Here is a 13784-nt window from a genome sequence, read left to right on the forward strand (position 1 = left end):
TGGGACCTGCCATACAGGGTCATATCCTGGGAGCAATAGGCTCTACCATTCAGCCTGGGTATGTAGGTTATGCCACACATGTGGTTAAGTGCACTGTGATGCTCACACAAGGAAATCACCTGACGCATTTCTTAGAACATGTTCCTGTCACTAAGGGTCACCTGACTATACTGTAATATGTTATGTGACTGTGGTCTCTCTCTCTCAAATATCTTATTGTACTGGATGCACCCTTCTTGTAATGAAGTGAGATTATACAATCCCTATGTGATGTTAAAGTGAGGTACTCAGAATGGTATGCAATTTAAAACATATGAATTATTTCTGAAATTTTTATTTTTTTAAATGTCTTATTGATGTTTGAAGAGAGAGGAACATTGATGTGAGAGAGGAACATCGATCAGTTTGCCTCCTGCATGCACCCTGACTAGGGATTGAACCCGCAACACGGTCATGTGCCCTGACCAGGAATCCAACCAGCGACCTTTTGGTGCATGAGACAACACCCAACCAACTGAGCTACCCTGGCCAGGGCATGAAATTTTTCATTTAACATATTCAGACCGAGGTTGACCACAGGTAACTGAAACCTCAAAAAGCAAAACTGCAGATAAGGGGGACATCTGTGATACAAAACCTGTTAGGATTGCTCTGAGGATGAATGAGATTACAAGTGCCAAGCTTGGTGTGTGGCACCGAGTAAGAGCTCACTATGGTTTTGAAGGTTTCTAAGCAGGAGAGTTTTATTTCTAATTTTTTGAATTGACTTTTTTAGGGAGAAGGGAGGTGGAGAGAAACATCAATGCGAGAGTGAAACATTGATTGATTGGCTGCCTCCTGCATGCCCCCTACCAGGTATCCAGCCTGAAACCCAGGCATGTGCCCTGACTGGGAATCAGACGGACACCCAACCAACTGAGCCACAGGGGCCAGGGCAACAGGAGAGTTTTAGAAAGATCATCTGACAAGTGACCAATCTCTTTGATCAAAAGGATGAATAATCTCTCTCATCATAGAAGAAATGCAAGTTTTTTTAGTTCTTTCCCACATCCTAACCAGATTAAGTGCTGGGAACCATCAGAGGAAACTGGACCTTCTACCACTTGCTTATGGACTTTGAGGTCGCGCCACTTCGGTCAGAAATTGGGCCGACCTCAAGAGAAACTGGGCCGCCCTCAAGAGAAACTGGGAGGTGCGATTCCAGTGGCCAGTGACTCTACTCCTGGTACAAGCCTGAGCTCTCACCTGGTTCCCAAAGAGGCTCACTGCTGTTAGGTTTGATCGAGCAATTGAATTGATACCCCTCCCCGAGGAGCTGGCTTTTTAGGTCATTTCACTATGGACATTCCCTTTGCTGAGACCACATTTCACTTGTGGTGACCACATTCCATTCTCTCCCCTCCGGGTCTGCATAAAGAAGTCTCTGCCCAGAAAAAGCCCACCAAAAGTCCTTTAAAAGCCACTGACTCCCCTCACTAGGTGCTGGAACCATCCAGGCTCAGCCACCTGGTGTGCGGATGCTTGAATGAATTCGGAATCCCTCACCATTCCGGCCTCATTGCGTTCCTCCTTCAGTGACCTGACAACTACAATATTGCCTGCAATAGCAACACCCCAACAACCCGGGGCTAGAGGTGGGTGTGGTTACAAGAGGCAGAAATCCTCCAGTAGCAGCGATCTAAACAAGACAGAAGTTCCCTTTCCCTTGTAGCCCAGAGGTGCACAGGGCTGGCAAACGCTGCATGAAGGCTGAGCCTCTCCTTGACCGTCCTTGTGTGGCTTCCACCCTAGGTCACCTCGTGTCAGTTGGGTTGCTCCCCTTCCAGGAAGAAAGCGAAGGGGAGGGCAGGCACTGCCCACTATGGTCGCATCCTGGAACGGGCGGCCCTCCTCCCCTTGCACCCCAAGAGCCTGAACCAGCACTCGACCGTGCCCAGCTACGTGCAGACTGGGAAGTGCTGTCTTCGTTCTGAAGTCCCTGTTACCCTGGAAGGAGGAACAATGGATGTGAGGGGACAAGGAATGTCTTATCACAGACTGTGTGGGGGTCCCACGAGGGCCACAAAGACAGAAATCCTCAAGTACACACAAGTGGAATGTATTCCCATTTATTCTGCTAAGACTGAATATATACTTTTAATGTGTTCAAAGTTATTAGCAGACATAAAAGATCTGAAAAAATGAGAGCTATACTGTATTATATATTATTTAAATGTTATAAAGGTTTCTTTCCTACAATACAAGTCAAAAGAATGCCACATTCTAACAAAAATATTTTAAGAATGTGATAGACTATTGCCAAAATTATACCACATCTAGTGGGAAATTAATGGCTTTATTAGTAGACACTGAGGAAACTGGCTCATTATATAATGAAAATAAGACTTGGATCTCATATACAAATGTGAATTTTAAATAGTTTAAAAGTAACGCTCAATATTTAGCAGCCAGTACAGCCTGGAATCAATCAACGAGCAGAAATGTGTAACCATGCAGAGCAGACACCAGCCACTGCTAGTGCCAGTGTGCACAGCTGGACTTCAGCCCCCTCCGTGGCCTAAACGTGAAAGGAAGAGCCGGTAAGCTAACAAAAGAAAATGCAAAATATCTTAACTACTTTTAAATAAGAAATCAAAAAGCAACAAATTACATAACAAAACAGTTCATTCACCTAAATTAAAAATGTCTGTTCAGTAAAGGGCACTCCTAGGTATATAAACCCAAGTACCATTCTGAGTTATTTTCAACTGCCCAGGAATATAGGAGCAACTCTTGAGAGTAAACAAAGAAATGAACAGAGAAATGAACAGTTTACAGAAAGAGAAATCAGAAAGGCTGACAGGTACATGAAGAAATTTCCCAAATTCCTAGAATGAGATGAATGTACATTAAAACACGGTGCCACTTTATACCCATCAGACTGGCAAAAAGAGAAACTGGGCAATCAAAGTGCCAGTGAGGGAGGGAGAAATGGGAGCGTCCGTTGGGAGGGTCAGCGACCACCTAAAGAAAACTCTGGTAGGCCACAGAGAAATTAGCCCGACCCATAGTCCCATCTGGGTGTCTGTGCCAGAGAACTTTCCACACAGCGTGGAAGGGGACACAACAGGATATTCATCGCGGCTTTGTCTATGAGCCAAGGGGTTGCAGGTACCTAGGGACGGAGTCACCGAGGGGTCCACCAGTGAACGTGTAAGGGACACTCGCTGACGCCCACTGTGGAATGTCGCAGAGCAGTTCAAAGCAACGAGGTCCATGTAAAACAAGCAACAGGTGTTGAGTGAGAAAAGGAGCCGCACAGATCACAGCACACCACGTACATAAGGATATTCACATGTACAGCACTGCGCTTTACAAGGATACATTCATATGCAGACATGTAATCACATCCTAGAGTGGATGCGTATGGGAGAGGGTGGCGTGAAGGAGAGAGAAGCCATGAAACCAGGGCCTTGCATGAGATCCTTGCATGGCTAGGACCCGAGATCCAAAAGGCCTCTGTGCTCAGCTGTGCCCTCAACAATGTGTGCCTCAGGGCGGGCTCTACAGGCCCTGGTGAGCTGGACTCCAAGACCCAGAACCTTCGAGATCCTTCAAGAGTAGCCCCGTCTGCCTGCGCGGAAGCTCCTGCCTGTGTGAGCTCGATCATTTCTTTTCCTGCGTCCGTGCCTCAAGCAAACCTCACCACCTACCTCCAAATGACACTACGGCCATGGCTGTCCTAGATGTGGCGTCAATCCCAGGGCTGGAATCCCATTCTCAACCCTCATTTACTTCCTTCCACTCCCTCTTCAAACATGAGCAGTTCAGTGAAGGAAAGGGTGATGGTGGAAGTGAAAAGGTGGGGGTAGGGAATGTTCCAGGGGGTCGCAGAGCTCAGCACACCATGTGAATGGAGCCACCGTTCACCCCGGGCAGCAATGACAAACACAACTAACCAGGGCACTAACAGTTTGAAACTAAAGTGAGCGGGAGAGGGTCAAATACCATGCCTCGGTTTTGCTTCAGCTTAAAGATAAGTTCTACCTCAGCTTCGGCTAGCCCTTCACGGCCAAAGGGGACAGCTGTTCTCCAAGTTCAGTAGTGGGGGTCCCATGAGGGTCTCCCAACAGGGAGTGGGGTTTCAGCCCCAGACTTCAATGAGGTCCCCGGATTCCATGCCCAGATCAGCCGGCAGCTCCTTGCCCGAAAGCTTTGTCCCATCAAAGAAGAAGGAGAGCTTGTGGCCGGAGAGTCCCATGGCCTCCTCGTAGTGGGACATGAGAGTCTTGAGGGGAGAATCCTGGATAGACAGGAAAAGCTGATGTAAATGAAAGGCGCTGGGAAGAACTCGGAGGGACAGAGGACCTGGGACAGGGAGGACAAGGGGACAAGTCAAGTCCTGCCTTTGGAGGGGAGGGCGAGTGGACAAAGAAGCCAGGGGAGTTGGTTCCTCTCTAGGGAACCAGGCCACAGAGCCCACAGCTTAGGGCGGAGGCGCAGCGTCAGGCAACGACTCCAGAGTGAGAGCGATCGCCTGGAGGCAGGCTCTCCCACTTGACTGGATGTGTCCTTAGGCAAGTGGTACAGTTTGAACTGTGACCCCTCCAAAGAGATACCTTGTGGCCCTACCCCCTGGTAGGTGTGAATGCGACCTTACTTGGAAGTAGGGCCTTCGCAGATGTAACCAAGTTAAGATGAGGTCATACTGATTAGGGTGGGCTAATGCAACATGACCGGTGTCCTTGTAAGAAGAGAAAACAGACATCCAGGGAGAAGCCATGTGACAACAGAGGCAGAGAGCAGTGAGGCAGCAGCAAGTCTAGGAACACCAGGTCAACTGGAAGAGGCAGGAGGATCCTACGCAGTCAGAGGGGGCGTAACCCTGCTGGTGCCTCCTACCTTCCGATTTCTACCCCCCAGAACTGTGACAGAATGCATTCTGTTGTTCTAAGCCTCTCAGTTTGTGGTGGGTTGTTACAGCAACCCTAGGACACTAAACAGCAAGTCACCCACCTCCCTAGACCTCAATTCCCTTATTTGTTCAATGACGGTAACTACTTTCCCATGAGATGGTTGTGAAATTCAGTGCCCTCCACATCACTTACAAGTGTGGCCTTCATTTGCTATTTTGATGGGCTTTAGTGGTTACTGTCCAAAGGTCCTTTCCATTTAACTGGAAGGAGACAGGAGACTAGAGCAGAGGTTCCCAGCAGAAGGGGCGGGAAGTTGAATGATGGGCTTTCCCCACCATCCAGGATGCGGGGGAACCCAACACCAGGGCAGCGTCTCCAGCAAATCAGGCCAAGAAGGAACCCATCCTCAGTTAACCGACGAGAGAGGAGGCAGAGGAAGGTGAGGGCGCGGAGAGCCATGTCTCCCACTCACTCGGGACAGCGAGACTTGCAGCGTCTGGTGCTTCTCCTTCCCCTGCACGCGCAGCTGGAGCAGGTGGGAGGCCTCTGCCGCCTCGGGGGAGCTCGCCAGCACCACACAGTCTGTGGAGGCAGGACCAGGCGCTGGGGTTGGAAGCCAGCCCCCCACCCGGCCTTTCCTTTCATCCCCTCCCTGTAGCAAAAGCCTCCTCAAAGCCCACCTCCCTGCCCTCCTCTCACCAATGATGTCAGCCACTCCAAGCTTTAGGGTCCGGGGGGTGGCGGTGGGGGACAGCTCTGTCTCTCCAAAGAGCAAGAGGATCCTGCTTGGGGACACCCCGAGATGGGTGGCCATGTGGTCCACCACACTCTGTAGGGGCTCCGACTGGGGAAGGAGAGAAGAACAAGGAGGCCTTCCTGCCTTGAAGTCCCCATCACCGCCCCCAACACAAGTTTGTGGCCTTTGCTACTCGAGCGCCTCAGCTGGGAGTTTCGTCATATTTACCTGGGAAAATACAGAATAAAATCATGTCAATAGGGGTTCGGGCAAGTAACATGAAGAAATGAAGCAACCCTGGGTTAGGAAAAAGGGGAGGGCGGGGATTGCAGCCAAGTGGAGCTCACGTGCCCCATCTAAGCAGGCCAGCGAGGCCTGGCCAGGGTGGCTCAGTTGGTTGGGTGTTGTCCCACGCACCAAAAGGTTGCTGGTTTGATTTCCCCGTCAGGACACATGTCTGGGTTTCAGGCTCAACCCCGGTAGGTGGCGTGCAGGATGCAGCAGATGATGTCGCCCGTGACTATGTCTTCCTACTTAAGAGAAGCCAGACACCCGGACCTTTGCATGAAATCACCTACTGCAAAGGCTGGCAATCAATCCTGTTTTTTTGTTTGTGCATTTGTTTTGTGTTAATCCTCACCCAACAATATTTTTCCATTGATTTTTAGAGAGAGGAAGGGAGGGGGAGAGACAGAGAGAGAAACATCGATGTCAGAGACACACATGGATGGGTTGCCTCCTGCACATGCCCCGACCGGGCCGGGAATCGAGCCTCCAACCCAGGTGCGTGCCCTTGATCGGAATGGAACCAGCAACCCTTAAGTCCAAGGGCCAACGCTCTACCCACTGAGTCAAACTGGGTAGGGCTTTTCTGTTGCTGTTGTAAACTCCTATGCTTTAAAGGCGCTCTGCAGGGTGAAAAAGGAAGATGCCCTGTTGACAAGGCCATGGCTGCCAGTTTGCAAGCTCTGGCTTAGCTGCTTGCCAATGCATGGTTATGGCTCCTTTCTGTTATCATTCTTATTTTTGGATGGAGTCATCCTTACAGTCTTCACTGGGAAGGTGGGGGAGCTGAGCACCACTGAGAATCTGCGTGTCTACTGTAGCGAGCGCATTAGTAAGAGAAAAGCGCGGGGTCTGAGGGAAGGAAGGAGGGAAGGAGACATCCTGGGAGGGGGCTGCCAATAAAGCACCTTAGGATGCTTAGCCTCAAGGCTCCTTCCATCCCTTTTCCTTACTCCTTCTCGAAAAATGGGTGGAAATTTTGCCAGGAAAGGGAGGGAAAATAAAAGACAATCCGGACCAAGGGAATAGTGAGCACAAAGGCATGGAGCCTGAAAGAGTGGGATGGGCAAAGAAACACAGTCCCCCCTGCCTGACCACGGCCCCTCCTGGGACCTGCCCCCACAGGCCCTTCACGCACTTACCATTGTGACGGGCAATCTGATCAGGTCAGCACGGCACCGGACTTTGAGCTGGAAGCGTCGAGGGCTCCTCGGGAGAATGGGTCCCTCCAAAAGGATCACCTCATCATCTTGGCTCAGGTGGTCCTGGCCCTGACGCTGCTTGGGACTCAGGCAGGAGCGAAGGTCCTGGAGGCGCTTGTTCACCTCCCTGCGGTGGGAAAAGGACGGGTCAGCTGGGTGGGCCGCCCCACACTGACCCTCTCCACAAGCCCGGCCTCCTGCCCCAGCACCTTAACTTCTGGAGAGCTCGGGTATGTTTTCTGCTCTTGGTCCTTGGCAGGGGTGAGGGCAAAGGAGAGGTGTCCCGAGACCTGCAGAGAGAAGAGAAAGGCAAGATGGAGGAAGAGAGACCCCCGTCTCACACCTCTCCCCGTGGGCTACGGACGCCTGCAAACAGAGGGGGGTTAGAGAATCAAGAGGGAACACCTTCCATAACATCCACCTTGTTGAAGACAAAGAGGGAAAAGGACAGGAAGACCCGAGTATCATTTTTATAGAGAAGAAAACGCCTCTTTTCCCCCCCTAATCTTCACCCGGGGACATGTTTGATTTTAGAGGAAGGTGGTAGGTGGGGCTGGGGGGGGGGGGCAGACATTGATCAGTAGCCTCCCGTACACACCCCAACTGGGGACCAAACCTGCAACCTGGGCCTGTGCCCTGACTGGAATGGAACCGCGATCTTTGGGTGTATGAGTTGACGCTCCAAACAAGCCTCACCGGCCAGGGCGACAATGCCAACTCTTACAGTAAGTCACTTCCGAGCATTACTCTATGCCAGTGTTAACTTTTTTTTTTTTAAACATATTTTATTGATTTTTTATAGAGAGGAAGGGAGAGGGATAGAGAGTTAGAAACATCCATGAGAGAGAAACATCCATCAGCCGCCTCCTGCACACCCACTACTGGGGATGGTTCCGCAACCAAGGTACATGCCCTTGACCGGAATCGAACCTGGGACTCTTCAGTCCACATGCCGACGCTCTAGCCACTGAACCAAACTGGTCAGGGCTAACTTTTCTTTTTATTACTGTTTTTATTGATTTTAGAGAGAGAGGGAGAGGAGAGAGAAAAACGTCAATGAGAGAGAGCCACTGATCAGCTGCCTTTTGCACGCCCCCTACTGGGGATCGAGCCTACAGCCCAGACATGTGCCTTGACCAGAAATCGAACCTGTGACTTCTTGGCGCATGGGACGATGCCCAGCTAACTAAGCCAACCAGCCAGGGCGCCAAGTATTAATCTACTAACAAATTCTGACGGGTAAGTGTTCTCCCCATTTTACAGAAGAGGACAGTGCAGCAAGCAGTGAGGGGACAGGAAGAGGCAGCTGGCTGGATGTGAACCACAGGCCACACCCTTCACCCCTGCGTTACCACCGTCGCAGACACAAAGAAAAAACACTCCACTCCTGTAGGCGGCCACCTCTCGTGTGGCCCACCTCTTCCCCCAAGAGCTTCATTCCTCGCCTGAACCTCAAGATTCCTTCCATCCCTCTCCTTACCCTTCAGGAGCCACCCCAGGGTCCTGCTTGCCTCAGCTCCCCCTCCCTTCCCTCCCGCTCCTGAGGCCTCAGTGCCCAGCCTCACTCACAGAGACACCGTCCTTTTCTCCTTTTCTTCTTCAGCCTTGCTCCTCAGCTTCCTCTTCCACGGCGAATCTGGGCCTGAGAGATCCTCAGCATGGGGACTGCTGGAGTCCGCCATGTCCACCTCTGGGGACAGAGGAGAGAGGATGAAGGGTTAGCCAAGAGAGGGCAGCAAGAGGCCAAGGAGAGGAGACACGAGTCAGGGGCTTCAGGAAGTCCTCAGGAAGGAGCAGACGCGAGCCCCCACAGGACTCCATCACAAGCCTGTGGAAGTGCTCGGGGGGCGTGAGGCAAAAAGGAAACGCTTCACCCAGAGAAAAGCACGAGCTGGAGTCTGAAAGATCAGAGCAGGAGTGTCCGAGCCTCGTGCATGCGACATGAGGCGTGAGACACTGTGGCAAGTGTGGACTCCGATACGCGGCCGCTGCACTGCAGCAGTGTCTCACCCTTTTGATCACATGTGCCCCGCAAATAAGAAACACCAAGCTCACAACCCAGAAGGTATGTGTTTAATACTGCTATTATACTAAATACTGAGTATAATACTATTAGCACACATGTACATACTAGTACAGCGGTTCTCAACCTGTGGGTCGTGACCCCTTTGGGGGTCGAACGACCCTTTCACAGGGGTCGCCTAAATACATCCTGCATATCAGATATCTACATTATGATTCATAACAGTAGCAACATTACAGTTATGAAGTAGCAACGAAAATAATTTTATGGTTGGGGGTCACCACAACATGAGGAACTGTATGAAAGGGTCGCGGCATTAGGAAGGTTGAGAACCACTGTACTATATGTATATTGTAACACATACATTAAAATAGATGTTGTCAAAGTATATTTTAGAAACGTTTCCATTTTCTTCCTGCACTCAATTTGGTGGGCAGAGAGACTATGTGAGTGGGGCATTGAGGCAAGGGGGTAATGAGGTAAAGAAAAAAGGAGTATAGACCCTCTAGGCCAGTGGTTCTCAACCTTCCTAATGCCGCGACCCTTTAATACAGTTCCTCATGTTGTGGTGACCCCCAACCATAAAATTATTTTCGTTGCTACTTCATAACTGTAATGTTGCTACTGTTATGAATCGTAATGTAATTATATATGTGTTTTCCGATGGTCTTAGGCGGCCCCTGTGAAAGGGTCGTTCGACCCCCAAAGGGGTCTCGACCCACAGGTTGAGAACCGCTGCTCTAGGCCCATGTTTCTCAAATGTTATCCACGTGAGTGTCATCACATTTTGCCATATCTCTGCACTGTTATTTTAGTAACTTTCTTTAAATCGCTTACTTCCTTGTAAAAGTACAGTAGGTATTTTTCCCTTTCTTACTGAGGTATAATTGACATATAACATTTATTAGTTTCGGACGTAGAGCATAATTCAATATTTGTATGCATTGTGAAATGATCAGAAACCAGGTATTATTCTAGAATGTAGCTCTTTTCTACTTGCTTGCCACCAACAGAAGGCCGTCATTAACCATAAAGATTAATACTCTGAAAACAAAACAATGATGACAAATCCTACACCAGTGGTTCTCAATCGGAGGCAATTTTGCCTCCCAGAGGATATGTGGCAGTAGCTGGAGAATATTTGGTTGCCACAATGCAAGGGGGAGGGGTTCGGGCTGCGACACCGGTATCTAGTGGGTGGGAGATCAGATTGCTGCTAAACACCCTACAATGCACAGAACAGCCCCACAACAAAGATCTATCCAGTCCAATGTCAGTAGTGCTTGTCCTGGCTAAATATGGCAGCTGCCAGCCGCCTGAGATTCTGCATTTCTGACAAGCTCTCAGGAGATGGCCAACATTCTCGGGCCCACATTGCGAGGAGCGAGGAAGAAGGTACGTTTATACAGCACTTCGACATGCCAGACACGGTCCTGAACTGTACCTGTAGCCCGAGAGGGGGCCTCCGATATGTTCTCTTTAGCTAATTCTCACCAGCATCCTCTGACACAGGCCCACCATTATCCCCATTTTCCTGAGGAGGAAATTAAAGCTTTGAGAGATGAACTTGCCCAAAGTCACTCAGCTAATGAGTAGAGCTGGGATTCAAACCCAGACCAAAAAAAAATAATAATAATAATGACAAACCCAGACCAGCTAGTCCCTAAATCAGCTCTTCACCCTACCACACTCCCTCACCGTATAGAAGTCCTGGTCCTAGATCTGAGATTGCCCACTGGATCGCTCCCTTATTAACCGTGGTTCCTAGTCATTGCCCTTGAATGGGTTGCAAAAATCGCATCACTGGGGGAGGACGAAGGCTGGGCGCCCCGATAAGACTCCAAGAACATCCTGCAAGCTCCAGAGTGTTCCCAGGAACTTTCTGCAGAGGCAACAAGGTTACAGATTCTCAACACCTCCCCTGCCCTTGTCCCCAAGACTGCAGAACTGACTCTCCAGGGATGGCGCCTGGAAATGAGCACAGCACACTCCTGTCCCTACTGGAGCTGGAAGAAGGGTGGTCTGACAGCACTTGCTGTGCCTTCTGATGAGCAAGTCAGCTCCTTCCCGACCGCAGCATTTTTCTGGCTGGGATGCAGGAGCCACCTCTCTCACTCCGTCCCTGAGCCTCAGGCAACAGCTAGCAGCCGGGATGTAAACTCCCGCGGCCTCTCTCCCCGGAAGCCCCTCCTCACCTTCCTCAGCCCCCGGGGGGCAGAGTTTCAGGAGGGGCAGGTGATCTGGGAGGAGCTGGAGGCTGCTCTTCACCTGCAAAGACAAACGTGGGTCAGCCCCAAGTCCTCCCTGCACTGACAGGGGAAGGGGTGACTCTCCCCTCACACCCAGGCCTCCCTGGGCTCCCAGTTCTCCCCAAGGACGCAGCCTTCTCCGGGCCTCGGGCTTTCCCGGGAGCCACATGGGAGCGTCCGGACTCCCGCACGTCCTTTCCTGGGGCCCCTGAGGATGCAGGTTCAGTGCGACCTGTGTACTAGGCTGCCAGCCATCCGCTATCTTAGACTCCTAGGGGACCCCAGCCCCCGCCCCCAGCTCATCGACCAGCCGGGGACCCCAGGCTCCTGGAGCCCCCAGTTCGCTCTGAACCGTTATAACCCCCAGCCCCCCGGATCCTTAGCAATGGGCTCCAACCTCAAAATCGAACATGCCCCAAAGTCCCGTCCCAGACTCTCCTCCGGGGTGCCAGCCCCATCGCCTCTCTCTGCCCGCGACGGGAACCCCAAGCTCCCTGCACACCTCAAACCCCTTCATCTCCCCAGTCTGCAGACACCCCAGGAACCCTGCATCGCTCCGCCTGCAAGGCCCTGCTTGGGCCAGTCCCCCAAGAACACCCCCAAACCTACCCTCAGTACTCAAACCCAGCCCTCCCGCGCCAGCCCCCCGGAACCGGCTCCACCTTCTCCGAGTACACCGGAACCGCCGGTGCCTCCCCCGGGTCCAGCAGCAGCCGCCGCCGCCGCCTGACCACGGTCGGAGGGGCTCCAGCCGGCCGTGCGTCCGCCCCTTCGCTGTCACTGTCGCTGTCGCTGTCGTCCCGGCTGTCAGGGGGCGCGGCCGGCACAGGGGACTCCGGGAGCGGGGCTTCGACCGGGTCCGCTGAGCCGCGCGCCGTTGAAACCTCCAAGATTTCCTCATCGCTGTCGCTGACCAAGTCCACAAGCACCGACTCCACGGAGCGCCGGGCTGGACTCCGCTGGGCGCCAGGTCGCCGGCCCCGCGCCCCCCGAGTTCCTCGGCCGACACCGCCGCCTCGGGAGCGCCGGCCCCGTTTCCTCACCGGCTCCGCCATGCCACTGACCCCGCCGCTCAAGTCGCCCTAGGTTATTCGCCCGCCCCCTCCCGCGACGTCCGCCATTCATTGGCGGAACCGCCTGCTAGTCATCACTCCTCCCCGCCCACACTCTCTGGATCCGCCCCGCTGCCCTTTCAGTGGTCCCTTCACCCGTCCATCACACATCCACCACTGAAACCAAGGCGCCAAAGATTCCAATGAGCCTCGAGATAATTAGTGTAGGTTTCAATTCCACCGGGATCACCTATTGGCTGGGCTGCCTCTCTTTCAAACCAGCCTTCCCTCAGTCCCGCCCATTAAAGACTTCCGTTTTCCAGTTTGGTGGAGCCAGGCCTCCTGGGAATTGTAGTCCTCACGCACTATCCCAGTGGGGAATATCCCCCTGGTATAAGACTGGGGAAATCATTTGGTCTGGCCCTGCCAAGGCATTAGGAATAAGTTAATTAAATGATCAAGTATATCAAGCTAGTTTTTAGATTGTTAATTTTGTATGGCCCTGGAATGATGTTATAAATATCCAAATGGACTTTGTCAGAAAAAAGGTTCAGTGTAATTAGGGGAGGGAAGCATTTTAAATATTTTTAATTTTAATTTTTATTTATTGATTTTAGAGAGAAAGGGGGGAGAGAAAGAAACATCAATTTGTTGTTCCACTTATTTATGCATTCACTGGTTGATTCTTTTTAAAAAATTTTCATGTGGGTTTTTTTTAAAATGTTTTTCTTGATTTCAGAACGAGGAAGGGAGAGGGAGAAATAGAAACATCCAAGAAAGAGAAACATCTATTGGCTGCTTCCTGCACTTGGGATTGAGCCTGCAAGCCTGGCATGTGCCCTGACCAGGAATTAAACCTGCAGTCTTGGCGTATCAGGACACAGCTCTAACCAACTGAGCTATCAAGCCAGAGCCTAGGGGAGTATTTGAGATCTTGCTCCCCCAGCATACCTAGTATGTGGTCAGTCTGGCTCAGATAAACTCATAAAAATTCTCTACTGGTTTTGGGGGAAAAATGAAATCACAGAGTTAGGCCCCAGACTTCATGATGTCCCCATTAATGCTTCTCCCAGTCACGTTCTGAACTAATTCCACGTGTCACCCACTCTCGCACACACCCCTCCTCACATGCAGAATCCACACAACAAACACCCTAGAGACTAACACTTTCATACCACTCAACTCTCCAAAGTCGTACAAACCCTCCCTCACACCAGACGTCCTGACAGATACATTCCACGCACAATGTCAACACTGCATACACCTATTATTCTCGTAATTAGCTGGTTAATATTAATAAAGAAAGAAGCCTCACCACTGTGGCTCAGTTGGTTGGCACATC

The 13784-nt window shown here is 51.4% G+C and overlaps 1 protein-coding gene across 1 annotated transcript; it reads right to left on the bottom strand.

Annotated features, from left to right (window-relative positions):
• Nucleotides 1-2605: 2605 nt before the first annotated feature.
• Nucleotides 2606-12448, bottom strand: NFATC2IP (nuclear factor of activated T cells 2 interacting protein). The gene is made up of 8 exons (XM_006105361.3): nt 12053-12448; nt 11337-11409; nt 8688-8808; nt 7328-7408; nt 7059-7245; nt 5595-5739; nt 5368-5477; nt 2606-4282 (listed from the first exon to the last, which is right to left on the bottom strand). Exons 1-8 carry the CDS (start codon nt 12443-12445, stop codon nt 4124-4126), a joined length of 1269 nt encoding a protein of 422 aa, XP_006105423.1. The 5' UTR covers nt 12446-12448; the 3' UTR covers nt 2606-4123.
• Nucleotides 12449-13784: the final 1336 nt, after the last annotated feature.

The sequence above is a fragment of the Myotis lucifugus genome, unplaced genomic scaffold (assembly GCF_000147115.1).
Source record: "Myotis lucifugus unplaced genomic scaffold, Myoluc2.0 scaffold_678, whole genome shotgun sequence".
Taxonomy (NCBI): Eukaryota; Metazoa; Chordata; class Mammalia; order Chiroptera; family Vespertilionidae; genus Myotis; species Myotis lucifugus.